Source organism: Xyrauchen texanus, chromosome 18 (genome assembly GCF_025860055.1).
Source record: "Xyrauchen texanus isolate HMW12.3.18 chromosome 18, RBS_HiC_50CHRs, whole genome shotgun sequence".
Lineage (NCBI taxonomy): Eukaryota > Metazoa > Chordata > Actinopteri > Cypriniformes > Catostomidae > Xyrauchen > Xyrauchen texanus.
In genome coordinates, this window is record NC_068293.1 from 13,589,342 (window position 1) to 13,613,092 (window position 23,751).

Sequence of the window (23,751 nt, forward strand, 5' to 3'; positions counted from 1 at the left end):
TGATCAATGGAAAGGAGGAGGCGAGAACCGGCTTGTCAATATAAATAATAGTTTAATATAAAACTTAAACAAAAGACAAACACACACATATGACTGATATGTCCGTTAACGATCTCTCACTCCCGCACAATCCTCTGCAGTCGACCTTTATCCCTCTCGGGAGGCTTGGAGTGTAGGATCACGACCCTGCCACATTACATAATTAATTTTACCTCGATGTTGCATTGTCTTTTTAAAACACTATTTATCAGTATTGCCCTTCGAAACAATCACTTCCTTAAGTGTTTTTTAAATGAAAGTCGTACAGTTGCCCCCAAGGCTAGCAATAATGTTTTTGATAAAACTCTACAAGAAACTTGAGAATAGATCAGCAAACGTCTATGAGAATTGTTGTCCAATTGAATCATTGTTTATCTGCGAGTTTGTTATGTATTTGCAAATGTTAACTCTTTAAGGGGCTATAAATGCACAAATACAATATCCTAAACAATAATGCAATTTTCCTGGATCATGCAACAAATCGCATTGATTTTTTAGAAGTGTAAAAAATATTTTTTTTGTTTGGCATATGTATATTCATCTATGACAATCAGATTAATAAGATCGTCCAATTAACTTCTAAGAGATCCAGTGTTAAAACCTCATTGATATCGATATATTTTTTTAATGAACACAAAGTTTACCAAAGTTTCTATTCAGTAAATGGCTAATAAAAGTTCGTGAATTACATTTATTTTCTGTCTACTAACAATTCCCAATAATTACAATTGATTTAAATTGCAGCTGAAGCAAATGTCCCCTGGCTAGGACCAAAACTAAATATATATTGTATTTAGGCAGGCTTTACAATTTTATTCCTTCAGTGTTCAAGGAATATTCTGGTTTCAAAGCAAATTAAGATCCATTGACAGCATTTGTGGCATAATTTCGATTACCACAAAATAAAATTATTTAGGCTCGTCCCTAAAAAAAAAAAAAAAAAAAAATGTGGAACAACCGAGGTTACAGTGAGGCAAGTTTTGGAGGGTTTAAAGACAGAAATGTGACATTTATAATTTTATAAAAGAACCTACTTTAATTCTTCTGTGCATTATATGAGCTGTAAAGTTGTTTAAATTCAGATTTTATGGCCGTTTTAGGGTTTAAGGCTTTATGGCGTTACGTTGTCATGGCAACATTGTTGTAAAATGTTAAATATACAGTAACTTTTCACAAAAAGGTTAGTAAGTGATTTAATCTCAGTAATAGTATTTCAGTTGCATTTACAGCAGGTGGTTCTCAAACTTTTTGATTGCAATGCCCCCCACTGTCCATAATGATATACGAAGGCTCCCACATGTAGGCCAAAATATTTCCACTGGTACTTCTGCTGTAAAGATGACAAAGCTGCTTGTTTTCAATTTGTATTAACAGCAACTAGAATTTTGACTGATTGTTATATTATAGCTTCTTATATTTATATAAATAATTGTAAGTTATCTTGGAGGTTTGCTGGGGCCCCTTATGGCCCTCCTTGTTTGAGAACCACTGTTTTATAATATCCAACCCTTCAGATCTCATTGGTCCTGTGGTTCCTGTGGTAGCTCTTGTGGTCTCTTTAGCAATGGGTATTGAATGTCACTGTTGTTTTGAGGTGATTGCTGCTCTTCACCCTCAGAGTGACAGTCTTTATAACTAATGTTGCTAGACAAGCTAAAAGGCCGATGCAAGTTCTGATGTCCTGAACTTCTGAAGTTAGACCTCACACATGAAGTCATGTAGCCCCTTTGCTCCTCGTTCTGTTCATCCACCATGTTCACACTGGATAGCACTTCCTTTAGAGTGGCTAGTGGTCTGAGAGGTATCATTGCTCTAGATGAGGACTTCTGTGACTTCCTGAACTTGGGCTTGATTGTCGCATAGTTAATTTCTGATTCAGTATCACCATCCCCTAAAATGACAACACAATTTTCATTACCACACCCAAAAAACATGCAGAATCTAAAAATCTCTAGTTATGAAATTCCTCTCTACCTACATACAATGTAATATTTAAAGCAATCCACCAGATGGTGATAGAGAAGTATTCTGCAGTAGAGATACTGACAACCATGCCATATTCTGTATGCAGAGCGACATATAAAAAATAGGGTTCTTCAATCCTAAAATGAATGTGTGTGGAAACAAACAGGAATAAGACATAAATGTTCCTTAGCTAACACAATATATATTTTTAGACAATGTGCACCACACAACAACCTTCCAAATACCAATAAATAAACCAGGGAGCAGTCCATTGAATTATTTCTCAAATATCAATTCAATAGTCTCTTACACCAAGGCAAAGCCTGCGAATTCGATGTTTTAAACACTTTTGGTGGGATACCCTATCTGCATCTACATTAGTTCACTGGTCCTAACTTTTTAGCCCTTTTTAAGTCCTAAATGTATATTTATCTTTGTCACTGAAGCATTCCAGAAACCATATTGCATCCTTGACCCACTGATAATAGAAGCTGTCTTTGCCTTGCTGTTTTTGTCCATCTCTACCTGCCAATACCCATACAGCAGATCCAATGTGCTAGACCATGTGCCACTGTCCAATGATTCAAGGATGTCATGGCATTGGGGTAAACTGCAATGGTCTTGCTTTTTAATCTCCAGTCTATGCAGAAGATATTTTTTATTTGCATGGATCACAGGAGTTGACCAGAGTGATAGAGATGCCTCGTTGGTATCTGTTATCAGCACTACAATACAATATACTCTCACCAATGTGACCGAGTCTCCTTTGAGGAAATCTGGAGTTCAGACTCTGACCCATGGGAAGAGAGAAATACTTCTGGGACATTTTTGCAACATTCTGGAAAGGAGAGGAGTGGATAAATGGTCAAAAACAGATAATCAGACATCTAATTTAAATATTTAGAAGTGTATATATACTGAAGATCACTATGTTAAGCATTGGTTTATGGGTTTAATATTAAGGTAGCCTTTACTGTAGGTTGTTTGTCTTGTAAAAATAAGTTTTCTCAATTTACAGTGTTACGTGCAGGTCCGTGAAAACTTCCAGCTCTGAGGCTGTGTCGTATGGTTGCGTGCCGTCTTATCAGGATCGCTTGGGCTGTGATATCATTGGGTAATGCATGCTTATTGGTGTACGATAATGTCTGTAAAGCATAATGGACAAGAGTGAAATTTTACAAAGGACTTCAGAGGCTGTACAGAAATTAACAATTACATTTCTTCATTCATTTGCTAAATCCACCCACACAGAAGCCTTCCCAGTCAAATAAGATGCCTGGCCAAAAGCCATTTAATATGTGTAGTTAATAAGTAAATATCAGGCATGGGACTTTTAGATTGTGAAAATAGTATTATTCAGGATTGTATATCATGAGTGAAAACTTCACATAAAACTGTAATGTTATAGGTCATTCTGATCTATAGACTTGTCACAACATTCTTAGTTATCCATGTAAGTGAGACAACCATTAAATTCATAGAGGAAGTAGAGAATTGTCATTGTGCATGAACCATAATTTATACATTACATTACATTAGTTATTGGGTATGGTATTGGGATGTTCTGGAACTTCCTATTGAGTATTTGACTGTTATTGATGGTGAGGTTGACTGGGTTTTGCCATTTTGTTGGTGTTTGTGCTTTGTCTCTTGCATAAATGTATTCATTCTAAAACTCAGATTCCAATAAAGTTTGGACAGTATGGAAAATGCTAATAAAAACAAAAAGAAGTGATTTGTAAATTCTATTCATCCTGTGCTTTATCAAAAGCAATACAACAACTCATTATATTATGTTTTACCTTTCATTATTATTATTATTATTATTATTTTATTTTTTAAATAATATATACAAAATATAAATTTCAAATCTGATAATTGCATCATATTACAAAAAAGTTGAAACAAGGGTAATTTAGGACTAATGACAATCTGACTAGTTGAAATAATGAGGTGATGTGAAATAGGAGATATTAAACACAGCAGGTGAGCCAATCGGGTTATTGTATATAAGGAGCCTCCAAAAACAGCCTAGTCCTTCAAGAGCAAGGATGGGTCGATGCCAACAGATGAGCCAATAATCCAGTGCTTTGAGATCAATGTTCCTCAAAGACAAACTGAAAGCATTTTCGGCATTTCGCCATCTACAATGCACAATAAGATAATAAAAAGATAAATATAGTTGCAAGTGATTATCGGGGTTCAAGCCGCTTCAGGCCTTTAAGTGCATTGTTAACAATAGACAAGTATTGTTGTACAAAGTTCACTGTCTGTCATGATAACTGATTGGTATTGTCACAGAATGTGATGTTTTGGCGATGAATGTAGGAATTGTTTTTTTTTTGGTTGCCATGATGTAACTGTTATCAGAATTAAAGACTGGTCATTATTTTGTGTTACATGAAACTTGGATGTGGGATATTTCTACTTTATATCTTTGATGTTTGATCATAAAGGCATTTCATTGCAAGATGGTAATCAGTCTTCTCAGTCACCATTCACCGTCACTACTTCTTTTTTGCATTCAATGTAAGTGAATGGTGACTGAAACTCCCTAATATATCCTTTTGATATCCATTGAAATATATTATAATATTTATATAATTATTCTATTGTTTTTTTGTATATTATTAAACCGGGGGACAGAGTGGTCAGCTCCACGTCGGCCTCAGACTGGGTGGGCACACCCGATAATGGGAGCCCAGTCGGGTCCTCTGCGTCCAACGCGCTCACAGATGCAGCTATCGAAACCTCATCCTGCTTACAAGCTCCTAAAGAGACATTAAGCTGGCACTGAGGCGAGTTGCCTGTCTCATCCCAAAACTCGACCGGTGCAAATGTGCATGCTGGGGAATGGGCGGTCCGCGGTGGATTACCTGGCGGAGCTGCACCCACTGGAGTCCCAAACTCGCCTCCAACGTCAACCGACACGGCCACGGCCCTCGGTTAGCTGGAGTGGCTTTCCCTCAGAAGAAGGAAAGCTGCGACCGCAACGTTGCCATGGTCATGTTCTCACAATTAAAACATAAACCATCCACGAATGCTGCCTCAATGTGATTATGGCCCAGGCATGTGAGGCAGCGATCGTGGCCGTCAGAAGCGGAGAGATAGCGACCGCAACCAGGAATTACACACAGATGGGGCTTACACTGCATCACAGTATATCCAACAGCATACGCTTCTTAGTGAGGTGAATGGACCGGCAGTGGAATCTAGCTCTCTGCGAATCAACTGCTTGGCTCCAAATAAAAAATCTGAATGATGGGTTGTGAGCCAGCTCCTCTTATACCCATATGTCCAGGAAGGTGGCATGCAAATTCCACTCACCAATTCCCATTGGCCTTTTCTCAAAGATCAGAGGACTTTTGGGCTCCCAAGAGTGACCCCTAGTGTCAGTACATCGATGCTTGACGAGTGAGTGAAAGATAGGGAAGTGCACTTTTCAACTTAGAAAAACTTTGTTGTAAAAAATAACTAAACTATAAAGGAATCTAACTTCTTACTTGTCTTTCAAGTAGTAGTGACTCCATAGTCCACATATATCTACTATGCCTGCAACAGTGTGCTCCATTAACTGAAATAGAGAGCAGCTGCATTAGTACTAACTCTTCTATTTCTTTAGAATTTTAATGCTAAATCAAATATAAGTAATCCGTGAATAAAGAAAAACCGAGAAAGTTCCATGGTTTCAATCACTGCCAACGTACCCTTTTGTGAGTCTCAAAATTGATGGTATCTAAATTTCTATTTGTCTTACAGAGATTCATTAATTTTAGAAGAGGCCTTACTGTGATCCCCTGCAATGAGAAGCCATCTTTAGATATTGTGCTATATACAAGAGAACCACTTTTCACTATTTTACAAAACAATTGATGAATCACTAGAACTTTAGGAGTAGGTTGGTGCAATCCATGTTGTACAGATTTGATCAAATATAATATTTTGTGGCTAAAAAAAAAGATACCTGAATGAACACTGTGAAGATGATGACAGCAATCGTGCCTGTGATGAATAGTTGCTTGTGATGAATGCTATTTGGGAGAGTAAAGGTCAAGGCAAAGGACACTGCTCCTCTAAGCCCGCCATAGGCTAGACCAAACTGATCTTTAAAGTTGAAACGAATGGTGCCGAAGGGGTTACTGATCTGTGTAAGTTCCAGGATTCCTTGAAGAAAATAAAAAATATATTAGATTTTATTATTTGCTGGTATGTTCTCTAGGTTGACACAATATTGTTAAAGTAAATAAATTATTTGCTGTTGTATCACCAAATCTTTTATTTCTTAATAAAGGAATCAGCCTGATCTCATGAAATTTACGTCAACATGACAACATTTTTGCAATTCAAAATGTATGTGCTGTATAACACATTTGGCTGCAGGTTTCCATTGAAATGTCCAGCTGGGTGTGCCAAAAGCTAGTAAAATTATGTCGTATTAAGATGCAGTTTTAAGGTGGATTATAGAGAATAATAAAAAATAAAAAACATACCTACCTAACCTAAAACTTTTTCCTGAACCTAACGTTTTGGTTACTGTCGTAACCTCCATTCCCTGATGGAGGGAATGAGATGTTGTGTCGATGAAGTGACACTGGAAGACCCAGACATCTCTGATCTTTGAGAAAAGGATAATAAGAATTGGCGAGTGGAATTTGCATGCCACTCCCCCGGACATACGGGCATAAAAGGAGCTAGAATGCAACCACTCATTCAGGCTTTGTGCTGAGGAGCCGAGACAAGGTCCCAGTCATTTCAGCGGGTAGTTCAGTGTTGTGGCAGGAGAGACACAATGTCTTGTTCCCCCCTTCAGGGAACGGAGGATAAGACAGTAACCAAGACGTTCCCCTTCTGTCACTCACTCAACATTGTGTCGATGAAGTGACACTAGGGGTCCCTGTGGAAAATGCCACAACTACTGAGCTGTGTTACGCAGACCGGCGGTGCGACACAGGCAGAGCTCTGTGTGTCTCGTAGCCAGCGCATCAGGCCAACACGTAACCTCCCCCAATGCATTCGTAGGCATCAAATGATGCCCTGCACCTAGGGGACAAGTCGACTGCCCAAAAAATATGGACCGGCTGACCCATCCGAGGCATCTTCTCTTCTTTCTCCCCAAAAGGAACGAAATTGTTCAGTGGGAGCCGCTCCATATAAGGTCCATGTCAGGGGTGTCCCTCCAAAGAGGAGGACGCTGCGGAGACCACACCCCTCCTGGAGTGGAAATACATCATATGGTCTTTCCAAGTCCGGTCAGAAGCACGTCATGTGGATGGGTCCCGTGGTAGACCCTACCCAAGGGGAGAGGAGTTACTACAAACACTGTGACCGGGGACAGAGAGGCCTCTGCCCAAGGAAGATGCGGTTTACCAAAGAGGAAATCCTTTTGCGGAAAATACATCACAATGGGTTACCAACCGGAAAACCAACGTGTGTGAGCACCTACCCCAGTACAGGGCTTAATTGACACATGTACTGGCCCGGTGGCGAGTTTCTCCAAAAACTCACTAGCCACAGGGCTATGGAGGAAGGGCATCCAGGGTCCACACTTTTGTGAACGCAACTGGGAGAAGAGCACACGTCTTCACTTCAAGGGAGGGGAAATTTGCTTATGCGAAGCGGTACATCCTGCCAGCTGTCCTAGAACTTAACTGTTCGAGTCTGTTTTAATCTCCTTGCGCCTCTCAGGAACCTGATGATCAAGTCGTGCTTCCCTAAATACTTACGTTCTACTGCATCGTGCCGATATAGCGGCAACATATACCTTCAAGGTGGCGGGGGACAGCTGCCCCTCCAGCCTATCCTGCAGAAAATATGTGGAAGTAGGCTCACTGGGGGGAACGCATACTTCCGTAGCCAAGGGGAGCCTCGGTCAGGGAATACCAGAGCGGGCAGTGGGAGGATTCCCGGGAAGCGAACAGGTCCACCTGTGCTTGACCGAATCGACTCCAAATCAGCTGGACCACCTGGGGGTGGAGTCTCCACTCTCCCCTGAGTGTGACCTGCTGGGACAGCACGTCCACTGTGCTGTTGAGGTTGCCCAGGACATGATTTGCCCGCAATGACTTGAGTTGCTGCTGACTCCAGAGGAGGAGACGTCGGGCGATTTGCAAAATTTGATGAGAGCATAGGACACATTGGCGCTTGATGTACATAACCATCACTGTGTTGTCCATTCGGACCAGTACGTGCTTTCCCCGGATCAATGGCAAAAGCCTCCGCAGGGCAAGTAATACTGCCAGCAACTTGAGGCAATTGATGTGCCAACGCAGTCACGGACCAGTCCAAAGGCCGGCGGCTGCGTGCCCAGTGCACACAGCTCCCCAGCCACGCTTGGAGGCATCAGTCATAACCACGAAGTGCCTAGAGACCTGGCCTAGGGGAACTCCTGCCCTTAGGAACGCTAGGTCAGACCAAGGGCTGAACAGATGGCGGCAGACCTGTGTGACAAACAAGAGGAGTGTGCCGCGGTGCCATGCCCATCTCGCAACTCAAGTCTGAAGCTAGTGTTGAAGCGGTCTCATGCAGGTGAAACTCGAAAAATTAGAATATTGTGCAAAAGTTCATTAATTTCAGTAATTCAACTTAAAAGGTGAAACTAATATATTATATAGACTCATTACAAGAAAAATAAGATATTTCAAGCCTTTATTTGATATAATTTTGATTATTATGGCTTACAGCTTATGAATACCCCAAATTCAGAGTCTCAGAAAATTAGAATATTGTGAAAAGGTTCAGTATTGTAGGCTCAAAATGTCACACTCTAATCAGCTAAACACCTGCAAAGGGTTCCTGAGCCTTTAAATGGTCTCTCAGTCTGGTTCAGTTGAATTCACAATCATGGGGAAGACTGCTGACCTGACAGTTGTGCAGAAAACCATCATTGACACCCTCCACAAGGAGGGAAAGCCTCAAAAGGTAATTGCAAAAGAAGTTGGATGTTCTCAAAGTGCTGTATCAAAGCACATTAATAGAAAGTTAAGTGGAAGGGAAAACTGTGGAAGAAAAAGGTGCACAAGCAGCAGGGATGACCGTAGCCTGGAGAGGATTGTCAGGAAAAGGCCATTCAAATGTGTGGGGAGCTTCACAAGGAGTGGACTGAGGCTGGAGTTACTGCATCAAGAGCCACCACACACAGACGGGTCCTGGACATGGGCTTCAAATGTCAAACGTCTTACCTGGGCTAAAGAAAAAAAGAACTGGTCTGTTGCTCAGTGGTCCAAAGTCCTCTTTTCTGATGAGAGCAAATTTTGCATCTCATTTGGAAACCAAGGTCCCAGAGTCTGAAGGAAGAATGGAGAGGCACACAATCCAAGATGCTTGAAGTCCAGTGTGAAGTTTCCACAGTCTGTGTTGGTTTGGGGAGCCATGTCATCGGCTGGTGTTGGTCCACTGTGCTTTATTAAGTCCAGAGTCAACGCAGCCGTCTACCGGGACATTTTAGAGCACTTCATGCTTCCTTCAGCAGACAAGCTTTATGGAGATGCTGACTTCATTTTCCAGCAGGACTTGGCACCTGCCCACACTGCCAAAAGTACCAAAACCTGGTTCAATGACCATGGTATTACTGTGCTTGATTGGCCAGCAAATTCGCCTGACCTGAACCCCATAGAGAATCTATGGGGCATTGCCAAGAGAAAGATGAGAGACATGAGACCAAACAATGCAGAAGAGCTGAAGGCCGCTATTGAAGCATCTTGGTCTTCCATAACACCTCAGCAGTGCCACAGGCTGATAGCATCCATGCCACGCCGCATTGAGGCAGTAAATAATGCAAAAGGGGCCCAAACCAAGTACTGAGTACATATGCATGATTATACTTTTCAGAGGGCCGACATTTCTGTATTTAAAATCCTTTTTTTTTTATTGATTTCATGTAATATTCTAATTTTCTGAGATTCTGAATTTGGGGTTTTCATAAGCTGTAAGCCATAATCATCAAAATTATATCAAATAAAGGCTTGAAATATCTTACTTTGCTTGTAATGAGTCTATATAATATATTAGTTTCACCTTTTAAGTTGAATTACTGAAATTAATGAACTTTTGCACGATATTCTAATTTTTCGAGTTTCACCTGTATGCATCAACACGAGCGCCGTGACTGCCACCGAGGATGCCATATGCCCCAGGAGCCTCTGAAAGGATTCCAATAGGATCAACGTCTTCTGTCTGAATATACTCACAGTTCAGCACTGACTGCACACGCTCGTTCATGAGGCACGCCCTCATTGAGACCATGTCTAACTCCATACCGAGAAAAGAGATGCTCTGAACCTGAGAGATATTGCGCTTTTCCCAGTTGACCCGAAGACCCAGCCAGCTGTGGTGCCTGAGCACCAGGTCCCTGTGTGCACACAACAAATACCGCAAGTGAGCTAGTATCAGCCAGTCGTTGAGATTGTTGAGAATGCGGATGCCCACCTTCCTTAACGGGGCAAGGGCTGCCTTTACAACCTTTGTAAAGGCGCAAGGTGACTGGGACAGACCGAAGAGGAGGACAATGTACTGGTATGCCCGGCCCTCGAAAGCAAACCGCAAGAAGGGTGTGTCGAGGTAAAACCGGGACATGGAAGTACGCATTCAACATGTCTAACGCCACGAGCCAATCTTGATGCCAGACGCTCGCTACAATAAATTTTTGCATCAGCATCTTGGGAGTCTGTGCAAAACTATTTTCTTAAAATGTGTGTACCACAGCCCTTGTGCCATACGGTGAAATTATAAGAAAAGGTAAACAAGGATTCTCCACCCGGCCCTCCACCGGGGAAGGAGTGGTGCTCTTACCGGCTCCTGTGCAGCGGGTCTCCGACTTCCTGGACTGCCCGTCTCAGGGGTGATTTGAAGCTTTCTTCGGTTTTGGTGGCCGGCCGTGAGACTGGTGGCGACTGCTTCATGTGGGTGGCTCCATTCTGGGGCCGGCCTACGGGGGCAGACTGTGGCAGAACCAGTGTTGCTGCCGCAGGGGGACGCCCTTGGTGATGAGCAGATGGGGAGCTTCTGGGGTGCTTTCCCTGGGGAAAGCAGCAACGTTGCCATAATCATATTCTCGCAGTGAGAACATGACCCGTCCACGAACGCTGTCCATGCGTGGGCAGACCCAACACTTAAGGCAGCAATGGTGGCTGTGGGAAGTGGAGAGTTAACGATTGCAACCAGGAAATATACACAAACGGAAAGGTGTCTTTAAAAAGATGCTCTCCGTGAGTGCCACACTTTTAGAATGGAAATATACTTTTTTAGAGGAAGAATATACTCTTTTAGGCTTCTGAAGCACCCAGGGGTGTTCTCTGCACTCAACCGGTGCAAGAGGGGGAGAAGCTGCTGTAAAGCGCCGTAAATCCAACAGCTTCACTAGACTCAGAGATGAATGGACTGGCAGAGTAATTCAGCTCGCCAAACACAACCGCTTGGCTCTGAAGAAAAAGTCTGAATGAATGGTTGCATTAAAGCTCCTTTTATACCTGTATGTCCAGGGGAGTGGCATGTAAATTCCACTTGCCAATTCTTATTGGCCTTTTCTCAAAGATCAGAGATGTCTGGGGCTCCCAAAGGCGACCCCTAGCATCACTTCACCGACACAGTGTCGAGTGAGTGACAGAACCAATAGTGTTTAAAAAATAAATATAAATAAATAAAAGATATTTAAAAAAGACATTCTTACCAAATCAACACCTAAACCTAACCTCTCATGTTTTAAAATATAAATTATATGTTAAAGACATTCTTACCTTTTCACTGCCTAAATCTAAGTGTTTTAAAATGAAGAAGAAAAATGAAAAATCACATTTTCTGAATCAACCACATAATTTCATGCTGCTTCTATGACTATGTAATGTCACGTGTCAGCTTGAGTTCATGGCTGGACTTAAACCGCGGTCTTCGACTTTAGTCGAATGCTCTATCAGGTGAGGTACCGCACAAGCTACTAACTTTAATGGCTGATAATGACTTTATAAATAATAAAGTCATGATTTGAGTGAAAGTGAATAAAACACACAGTTGTTGTAGCACCTCTAGAGTTAATTTCAGTTGGAAAAAGCAGGAAATTGTACCTGGAGAAACGTATTACGTCACGTTAAAAATTTAAGTTTTAATTTACTCACCTTTATGCTGTTACAAACCAATATGACTTTATTTTGTATGAAGAACACAAAAGGAGATGTTTTACTGAATATTACGGCCCATGTTTATAAAAAAAATGGCAGTTGATAGGGACCTATCATATGCAATCAGAAGACTTGGAATATGACACTTGACCTGCATGGACTAATGACCAAAGTTCAGCCATAAAACTCTATGTGGTGCAAGCTGATTATTTTTTTTATATTTTATCATTTGTCACATGTGACATGTTAATTTAATTGGCTCAAATGTTGTCCTTTGACATATAATCGGGTAGCAAATCAACTTGTGTCTCTCTCTTTGCCTAACATTTAAATTACCCCTTTAACTGCAGCTTGCTGTGAGAGTTTTCTATCTATCAAGATGTATCTGTACATCTTGCCATTGCAGTCTCTAAGCACAAACATGATTTGTTTTCTATTTACTGGTGGATGGGACTTTTCTTCTATCAGCTTGCCCAGTAAAGTCTGCTTTTGACCATGACTCACAGAAGTGCATTTTTGCCAAGCTAAGCCTTAGCCAAATCTGTCTGGCATACATCGCTATCTTAGGACATTAGATTTAATAAATCCACACATACTGTAGATACTGTTGTATGAGTTACTAGTTAAATAAGCTCTGGGCGTCCCTGGTTCAGGTACACATTATGAGCTAGGTCACTGGAGATTAAGCGATTCGGCCAACAGTTCCAAGCACACATAGAAATGAGTTAATTAGCATTATGCCATTTGGCTAGTGGCCAAGGCACACCTAGCTAGCATACACTCTGTGCACATGGCTCTTTGGAGCAGCAGCAGTACATACATCTTGGTGATAGATCTGCATGTTTGGGGGTGTTGGAGGGTTGTGTTTTGCATTATTTAGCAGTTGTTTTACATTCACCAAGAAATGCAATCAGATGATTTTACTGCACTTCACCAGGTAGCATGTGTGAAATGGGCTCATTTGTGCAGCAGCATGTCATACATGCTTGATATAACATGTCTAGCATGTTGTCTAATTGTGCAGCAGCAGTTGTGGCCACAACTCTTTATTAGTCCTTGACCATTCTTTTATAAATATTGTAACTCAAAAATAAAATGCCAAAATTGCACACAATATATACACTCACCTAAAGGATTATTAGGAACACCTGTTCAATTTCTCATTAATGCAATTATCTAATCAACCAATCACATGGCAGTTGCTTCAATGCATTTAGGGGTGTGGTCCTGGTCAAGACAATCTCCTGAACTCCAAACTGAATGTCAGAATGGGAAAGAAAGGTGATTTAAGCAATTCTGAGCGTGGCATGGTTTTTGGTGCCAGACGGGCCGGTCTGAGTATTTCACAATCTGCTCAGTTACTGGGATTTTCACGCACAACCATTTCTAGGGTTTACAAAGAATGGTGTGAAAAGGGAAAAACATCCAGTATGCGGCAGTCCTGTGGGCTGAAAATGCCTTGTTGATGCTAGAGGTCAGAGGAGAATGGGCCGACTGATTCAAGCTGATAGAAGAGCAACTTTGCCTGAAATAACCACTCGTTACAACCGAGGTATGCAGCAAAGCATTTGTGAAGCCACAACACGCACAACCTTGAGGCGGATGGGCTACAACAGCAGAAGACCCCACCGGGTACCACTCATCTCCACTACAAATAGGAAAAAGAGGCTACAATTTGCAAGAGCTCACCAAAATTGGACAGTTGAAGACTGGAAAAATGTTGCCTGGTCTGATGAGTCTCGATTTCTGTTGAGACATTCAGATGGTAGAGTCAGAATTTGGCATAAACAGAATGAGAACATGCATCCATCATGCCTTGTTACCACTGTGCAGGCTGGTGGTGGTGGTGTAATGGTGTGGGGGATGTGTTCTTGGCACACTTTAGGCCCCTTAGTGCCAATTGGGCATCGTTTAAATGCCACGGCCTACCTGAGCATTGTTTCTGACCATGTCCATCCCTTTGTGGCCACCATGTACCCATCCTCTGATGGCTACTTCCAGCAGGATAATGCACCATGTCACAAAGCTCGAATCATTTCAAATTGGTTTCTTGAACATGACAATGAGTTCACTGTACTAAAATGGCCCCCACAGTCACCAGATCTCAACCCAATAGAGCATCTTTGGGATGTGGTGGAACGGGAGCGTCGTGCCCTGGATGTGCATCCCACAAATCTCCATCAACTGCAAGATGTTATCCTATCAATATGGGCCAACATTTCTAAAGAATGCTTTGAGCACCTTGTTGAATCAATGCCACGTAGAATTAAGGCAGTTCTGAAGGCGAAAGGGGGTCAAACACAGTATTAGTATGGTGTTCCTAATAATCCTTTAGGTGAGTGTATACACACACACACACGCACTACCGGTCAAAAGTTTTGAAACACTTGACTGAAATGTTTCTCATGATCTTAAAAATCTTTTGATCTGAAGGCGTATGCTTAAATGTTTGAAATTAGTTTAGTTGACAAAAATATAATTGTGCCACCTTATACATTTTTGTAATTATAAAGCATATATTTTATTTAAAAAAAAATTTTTTGGAAATTGTTGACTTGGACCAAATAATAGAAACGTATAGATATGTAACAGTTGCTATTTTTATTTATTTAATTTTTACACTTTCAAAAATCATATTTTTGTGAATCAGGGACTAAAAACGGGTCAAGTAACAAAAACCGAAAAAAAAAATTATTTTTTTTTCCTTAACCAAAAATGGTTCAATTGTTCTGGAGTAAAATTTGTATTTTTGAATACTGTTAACTGGTTAATAACTGGTTAATTTTGTTTCCGATCATTTTCTTAATAAAACCATAGACTAAATAGTTTATCACAGTACATTTCTGGAAACTACACCACTTCCTATAGCCCAAAGAAATGGGACTTTCTTTAGTAGAATAAGCATGTGCTTTCATCCTATAGGAAACTGCTGCATCATATATTTCTTTGCCTAATTGCATGTGATGATATCGCCTTCTGTAACATCCTGAAGACCTTTTTAACAACTATTTAAAATGAATACTTATATATACTTATATATTTATACAAATTACTGCTATCATGTCGACTATCTGTGTAACAATGGTGAATTATCAGGATCTCACATGTGTGTACACATACATTTAATACATGTTATTTGTTACTCAAGGTGGCATTTTTGTTTCAGTAATTGGCTTGATTTATATTTGACATTCCTATTTGATGAAGAAACAACATGAATTTAGTAAGTACAACACATAAACAGGATGATTTGGCTATTGTCATTTAGGTGTACTACTGAAATCATGTCAGAATATGTTCTATACTTTTATTTTCTAATTGTCTTGAAAATGCTTTGAAAATTGTACACTATCTGGGCATTTGATAGATTAATTTGTGATAGATATATGCCATATGTCATTTAATAAAGCAATAATGTTTGGAAATACCCATGCAATTAAGGTGAACTCAGGACATCTGTGAATTTTCAAGCAGTTAGCAAGCAGGGATTAAAAATGGTTCATTCTGAGCAAAATCCGTATTTTTTCGTTATGGTTCAGAAGTTCCATGGCCTCCTTTCCAAAAAGGCTTAGAACTAAATAAAAGATCAGTTAATAACGTTCTTTTTAAAATGACAGAACTCTGCACTAAGGGGTGGTATAATACCAATTACAGTGTTGCCAGATCTCACAAGAGAAAAACAAGCAACATGGTCTGGAAAAACAAGCCCAAAACAAGCCACTTGCCTCACCAAAATAAGAAAAAATTTGCAATATTTTTTTTTTCTAATGTGGTTGATTAATCAGCATGGAATTCATAACAAGCATACAGTTAATTAACAGTTAAGTATAATTTTGATTACAGATCTCTCTAATCTGTATTAATGCATCATATCTAATGATAATTCAGTGATGACTTGGAAACAACTAATAATGTTTTCCTTGTATCTGAATTAGCCGTGCATTTATACATTATGTAGTAATTATACATAGTTGTTAAAAAGGTCTTCATTCAGAAAATGCAACATCCACAAGCAGGAATTAGGCAAAAAAAATTATGATGCAGCAGTTTCCTTCTGGATCAAAGCACAATTTAATTTTTTCGGTCAACATGAAGTCGTTTTAATCAAAATTTACTGTGATAAACCGTTTGGCCTTTAGGTTAATGAAAACATGATTGGAATGAAATTAACCGGTTACCAGCATTTCAAAATAACTTTTGAACAATTGAAAATCACTTTGTTCCAGTTTTCAGTTACATTCTGCTAAAAATGTACCGTATTTAGTCCCTGGTAGCAAGTCTCAGTACTTGCTTTGCAGCAGCAGGACCAGCAGATCTAGTCCGCCAATACCAATAGCCTTTCAATATATCATACTGACGTTAACATGCCAACATTTCTCAAGAGTAGTCATGGCTGAACTGTGAAGATACTTTTGGGTCCTTTTTTAAGCTTAAAAGTAAATCACTATCAACTGCCTGTTGTGTTCTGCATAAGAAAGAATATCATATGGGTTTGGAATGATATGAGGATGAGTAAATGATGACAGAATTAAACATTTTCAGTGAATTATTCCTTTCAAAAACTTCCCAGTCATATGCAACAACATCTATATAATTCACAAAACAACTCCCGTACCCAAGCCTCTCCAAAGCAATGCAAACAGCCCCAGTTCCACTCATGCTTTGTTGTTATGGTAACAACACCCACAAAGAAGAAGATTAGAGTTTCCGATACACTTTCAACCATCTTAATGACATGACGAATAGTGGTGCAGGAATGCTGGGATGCATTCTCCTCAACATAATACTTCATGGTCAGGGCACAGGTTACAATACTGAAGAAACCAGAGAACAACATTTATGAGCCGTCACAACCATGCTGATTTATTTTGTATGCTCAGAAATGTGAAAGCGGCCATGTGTGCAAGGGCACCTTACTTACGCCATGATGCTAGAGATTGCAAAGAGCTCCGCTATGAGGTATGCCAGGTAGCTGTACAGGAAGATGATTAGAGGCTCGATCTCTCTCACCTTTCTGGTAAAGCGTGTGGTAAAGGCTGCCACAAAACCAAACAATAGGCCGCAAAGCATACCACCCAAACCCACTACAAAAAAGGAAACGATGCCCAGAAAAGCATCTCCGGCTTGGACCGCATGCAGCTCAGCTACATGGTTAAAAAGATTATACAGCACCTGAAATATAAGAGAGTGAGGGGGAAATTCAAGAAGAATTAAATGGACTCTAATACTATAGTGCCATTTATTTACTCTAATACTATCGTGCCATTTATTTACCATTTATTATCTTTATATTTGGCAGGGTAAAGAGTTCACAGATTAAAGGAGAGAGTGAAAATTCTCTCATGATTTACTCACCCTCAAGCCATCCCAGATGTGTATGAATTTCTTTCTTCTAGAACAGAATATTTCAGCTCTGTAGGTCCATACAATGCAAGTGAATGGGTGCCAACATTTTTAAACTCCAAAATCCACATAAAGGCAGCATAAAAGTACTTCATATGACTCCAGTGGTTAAATCCATGTTCAGACACAAAATGATAGGTTCGGGTGAGAAGCAAATCAATATTTGTCATTTTTGTCATACGTTCTCCTCCCTGCCCATTAGGGGGGATATGTAAGAATAATGTGAATCACCAAATACAGAAGAAGGAGAAGGAGAAAGAGAAAGTGAAAGAAAAGTGGAGACTGACTGAGCAGGGAGATGAATTTATAGTAAAAACAAAAAGGGCATAAATAATTATTTGTTTCTCATCCACACCAACCATATCACTTCAGAAGATATGGATTTAACCACCAGAGTCATCTAAAGTCAAACACATCTGAGATGGAATGAGGGTGAGTAAATGATGAGAGAATTTTTATTTTTGAGTGAACTAACCCTAGATAGTCTTTTGAAACATATTGTGTCTATCATGGTGTTTAAGCTTGTATCAAATGACCATGCAGTTACTTTCTATGTGTCTGAGATTTGGATTTCAATCAATGTGTTACCAGGACACGAGTTGCCATACAAGTAGATCATTGCCTCATTCTGGCCCAAAATCTGTCCATCCCTGTTTTTCCATGTAATTTTCTGTCAGGGAACTACCTCAAGAATTTTTGAGTTGCTGGGTAGTTGATGCAAAATATGAAATGTATTTACAATATAAAATAAGTGTGAATGTGTAAGGAAAAGTTAGTCTTAGGTCCTGTAACTGGACACCATTTCTTTAAAGTTTTAAAGTTTTAATCACCTTTCTGATTTCACCATTTAATTTAAAATGGTACAAAAGTATCATGGTTACAATTCCAAATATGTTATGTAGTCTCAAATAATGAGGTAATTGTTACGTTCCCGTGTTGTCTGCCCCGTGTTTTCTGTTTCACTCGTCACTGATCATGCTCCATGTCACGTTTTCCTTGTTGTCCGCCCCGTGTTTCACTGTCCTTGTCTAAAAACTACAATTCCCACAATTCCCGGCCTCCCTCACTGCCTGCACTCATCATTGTTCTCACCTGTGTCTCGTTCAGTCTTCATTGTGTCTGTGTATTTAAAACCTGGTTCTTTGTTTAGTGACTGTTGATCGTTGTATGTGATGTTCCATGTTTCCAATGTTTTATGCCTGCTCTTGTTCCCATGTTTGATCGTTCGTGGATGTTTCGTGTTTGTGTGTTAATTTCATTTTCCCATCGTGGACCTTTAATTTGTTCCAGTGTTAGTGTTCTTTTCACCCGTGTGTTAGTTTGTGTTTGAGTTACTTTTCCCATCGTGGACCGTTTATTTTTGTTCCAGTGTTTTGTGTTCCTCTTATTATTTAATAAAACCGTGTTTGGATCCGCACCTCTCGTCTGTCTTGTCCTGCTTCCACACCATTCGTGACAGTAATAAACGTTACGTGCAATAATGATAAAATCATTCACAGACTGCTGATTAAAATATCTTTACATTGAGTATAGCATGTCACACTGCAGGACATGTCAAGTACCTAAAGTATTTCATGTCAACAAGTGTTTCTCTTGAATCCATATGAATATATCACTTACCACAGTGATGGCATCATTGAGCAGGCTCTCTCCAAACACCACAATATAAAGCTGCTCACTGATGTGTATATCCTCAAATACGGTGAGCACAGCCACTGGTTCTATGGTGGAAATAATGGAGGCAAAGAGGAGGTTCTCCTCCAGGGGAATGTCCTGCACACCAAACGCCTCAATCTGGCAGATGGCGAACAGGGAGATGCCGATGCCAAATTAATTCCATAAGGTGCCAACAACAGCAAACCATAGCACAGTGCCAAAATTCTCAAACAAGGCCCGAGTGGGCATAAAGTAGCCTGAGTCTAGTACAATGGGTGGCAACATGTAGAGGAAAAATACTTAAGAGCTGAGCACTGCCGGTGGCACCTCGTTCATTAAGTACATAATGCCCCCCACCATGAGGCCGATGGAGATCAGCAAGCAGGACTCTGGGACCCAGACTGTGATTTTATGGTGGACATGGAAACCTATTCAGAAAAACATTACAAGTTTTGTATTTTCAATATAATCCACTATGTTCTCTGTAAAGCCTCAAAGATTAAATTAATAAAAATAACAGTGTCCCTCAATATTCAAATTAGTGGTGGTTCAATACATTTTTGGCAGATTCTTAACCCTCCTATTGTCTCCTTTTGTACTTCGGTTCATTTTTTACCCATTTTGAAAACCATTAAAAATGCATAAATTCTTGATAAATGTAACATCACGAATTATCCACCTTTTTCTACTTTTATTCTCTGTTGTTGAAGTGTTACAGGGGTTTTGGAAGGTGCTGTAACAGTTAATTCTACCTTCTATTTTTTTTTTTTCTTTTCTCATTGGGAGGCATTTAGTCCCATTGTACCCTATCATATAAAATCATGTAAGTAACTTATTTACTAACATATTGCTTGTTCAAAATTGTGTATATATACAGTGGGTACGGAAAGTATTCAGACCCCCTTAAATTTTTTACTCTTTGTTATATTGCAGCCATTTGCTAAAATCATTTAAGTTCATTTTTTTTCCTCATTATTGTACACACAGCACCCCATATTGACAGAAAAACACAGAATTGTTGACATTTTTGCACATTTATTAAAAAATAAAAACTGAAATATCACATGGTCCTAAGTATTCAGACCCTTTGTTCAGTATTTAGTAGAAGCACCCTTTTGATCTAATACAGCATGAGTCTTTTTGGGAAAGATGCAACAAGTTTTTCACATCTGGATTTGGGTATCCTCTGCCATTCCTCCTTGCAGATCCTCTCAAGTTCTGTCAGGTTGGATGGTAAATGTTGGTGGACAGCCATTTTCAGGTCTCTCCAGAGATGCTCAATTGGGTTTAAGTCAGGGCTCTGGCTGGGCCATTCAAGAACAGTCACGGAGTTGTTGTGAAGCCACTCCTTCATTATTTTAGCGGTGTGCTTAGGGTCATTGTCTTGTTGGAAGGTGAACCTTCGGCCCAGTCTGAGGTCCAGAGCACTCTGGAGAAGGTTTTCGTCCAGGATATCCCTGTACTTGGCCGCATTCATCTTTCCCTCGATTGCAACCAGTCGTCCTGTCCCTGCAGCTGAAACCCCCCCCCCACCCCCCACAGCATGATGCTGCCACCACCATGCTTCACTGTTGAGACTGTATTGGACAGGTGATGAGCAGTGCCTGGTTTACTCCACACATACCGCTTAGAATTAAGGCCAAAAAGTTCTATCTTGGTCTCATCAGACCAGAGAATCTTATTTATCACCATCTTGGAGTCCTTCAGGTGTTTTTTAGCAAACTCCATGCGGGCTTTCATGTGTCTTGCACTGAGGAGAGGTTTCCGTCGGGCCACTCTGCCATAAAGCCCCGACTGGTGGATGGCTGCAGTGATGGTTGACTTACTACAACTTTCTCCCATCTCCCGACTGCATCTCTGGAGCTCAGCCACAGTGATCTTTGGGTTCTTCTCCCCCGATAGCTCAGTTTGGCCGGATGGCCAGCTCTAGGAAGGGTTCTGGTCATCCCAAACATCTTCCATTTAAGGATTATGGAGGCCACTGTGCTCTTATGAACCTTAAGGGCAGCAGAAATGTTTTTGTAACCTTGGCCAGATCAGTGCCTTGCCACAATTCTGTCTCTGAGCTCTTCAGGCAGTTCCTTTGACCTCATGATTCTCATTTGCTCTGACATGCACTGTGAGCTGTAAGGTCTTATATAGACAGGTGTGTGGCTTTCCTAATCAAGTCCAATCAGTATAATCAAACACAGCTGGACTCAATTGAAGGTGTAGAACCATCTCAAGGATGATCAGAAGAAATGGACAGCACCTGAGTTAAATATATGAGTGTCACAGCAAAGGGTCTGAATACTTAGGACCATGTGATATTTCAGTTTTTCTTTTTAATAAATGTGCAAAAATGTCAACAATTCTGTGTTTTTCTGTCAATATGGGGTGCTGTGTGTACAATAATGAGGAAAAAAATGAACTTAAATGATTTTAGCAAATGGCTGCAATATAACAAAGAGTGAAAAATGTAAGGGGTCTGAATACTTTCCGTACTCACTGTATATATATATATATATATATATATATATATATATATATATATATATATATATATATACAATTATAATATATATATATATATATATATATATATATATATATATATATATATATATATATATATATATATACAAACTATACAAATATACAATATTTTACATGATAGGGTACAATGGGACTAAATGCCTCACAATAATAAAAGACTATTGGATGTTATTTTCTTTAAATATATATATATATATATACACTACCCAGACCCAGCTTCTGACAGCTATGCTAGGGTGGGCTGGGGGATACCATATGATGGGGGAGGGGTTACACAGACTACTAATATAATGTCTTTAATTGGCGTAACATGGTGTAATTTTCAAGATCATAAGACCCAATATAACTATATTTGACACTTTTTCCCCATATTAAAAAATATATTGAAATAAATAAAATGCAGATTAACATTGTATATAATCATACACACAGACTTAGTTTACTAATTGTAACCACTAATAGTTCTAAAGATAACTGATATTTGCATTATATTCATTCATTTTTGAAAAAACGGCTGTTGTGAAAAGCGCAATACAAATAAATTTGACTTGACTTGACTCAAAAGATTGAAGTAATGGAAGCAGTATACTACCTCCATTACTAATAAACTAAATAAAGCAATTCACTTTTAGATCAATTAGAATTACAGCCTTAAAGCAAATTACAAAGACAAATTTGAGTACCCATGATTGCAAGGATGGAGTGGAGGGAAATAATATCAAGGAGGAAAATAAGGATGGAGTGAAAGGAAATATATTAGATGGAGAGATCAATAAAATATAAGATCCTAAATTAAGATCCTAAAATTTGACACAGATGGGAACTGCTTAAAGAAGTAATTATATCATATTAAATGATGACGATTCTTCTGTTAGACAGAAATATAATAAGCAATGATAAGCAGGTGTCTTATGATTTGTCCTGTGTCAGATGAGTTTGTCTCATATTCTGAAGTTCAGAGTAACATTGTGTGAAAATGCTGTAACAACAAAATCCACATCAAAATAATTCAAGCCATTTTTCTCAGTTTCAATGTTAGTTAATGAGTATGACCTTTGTAGGATAGCAAAGAGTATTGATACTAGAAAAGCACTACACAATTCTGGTGCTGTTTTGTGATTGGTGTGGCAGTCTATAGCCCACCCTCAATGTTTGCAACACACAGCCCGCCCCCACATTGCTTAAAACCAATGCACAAATTGGAAAAATATATTTATATTATTTAAAACCATGTTTCCCAAATGTTTGATTGGGTAGGCAAGACTAACATTTGGGTGGGCTCTTGTCAAAAAATAAGTCCCATAGTTCCATTTATGTTATTCCATAGTTTTGATGACTTTACTCTAAAATGTGAAATAAATAAATAAAACAAAGAATGAATAAGTGACCCTACACTTTTGAACGGTAGTGTGTGTATATATATATATATATAAATCTGAAATTGGTATGTCAAATTTGATTCATATAAACTAAAATCAATTAAAAGCTGCATAACATAAAAAATGTCAGAATGTGAAAGATCACAACTGGTTCTTCTCAAAAGGGTAAAAAAAAATACCCATTGAGACAATGAAAGGAACAATTTGTTTTAAGTATATTATTTATAATATATAGTATATTATATTAATTGTTTCCCTTAAACAATTATATACAAAACTTTTTATTTTTATTTTGTTTGGTTGTTGTTTTATGTTGTTTGTTGGTCTTGTCAAAGTCACAACATTTTGTTCCAGTACCAAAAACGAATTGGTATTTATCATCAATTCTTTACCTAGACAACAGGACTAAAACAGTTTATTTAAAATATAACTCTTTTAAATAAAACTACTTAGAGTGGCTGCTGAATGTAAATGTGCTTTTGATCCCGTATGGATCATAGAAATAATAGCTTTGAGATGAATGTGTATTTCTCACCTATTTTGGCAAAGGAAGCAAGCAGCACCCATAAAGTAATCTCAAATGGTATCTGAATACGGGTGTGGTTGATTGTTAACACCGGCAGTGAGTTTTTGCCAGGGTCAGGATAAGCATCAGGCTCATTCAT

The 23,751-nt window shown here is 39.4% G+C and overlaps 1 protein-coding gene across 1 annotated transcript; it reads right to left on the reverse strand.

Moving 5' to 3' along the window:
• Positions 1-86: 86 nt before the first annotated feature.
• Positions 87-23,751, reverse strand: slc9a2 (solute carrier family 9 member 2). Its single transcript, XM_052148003.1, is given in 12 exon segments — positions 87-1,930; positions 2,746-2,842; positions 3,033-3,149; positions 4,094-4,148; positions 5,508-5,578; positions 5,712-5,801; positions 5,969-6,168; positions 16,729-16,758; positions 16,761-16,927; positions 17,035-17,285; positions 19,137-19,600; positions 23,622-23,751. Coding segments are annotated over 12 exon segments (2,046 nt in total). The 3' UTR covers positions 87-1,556.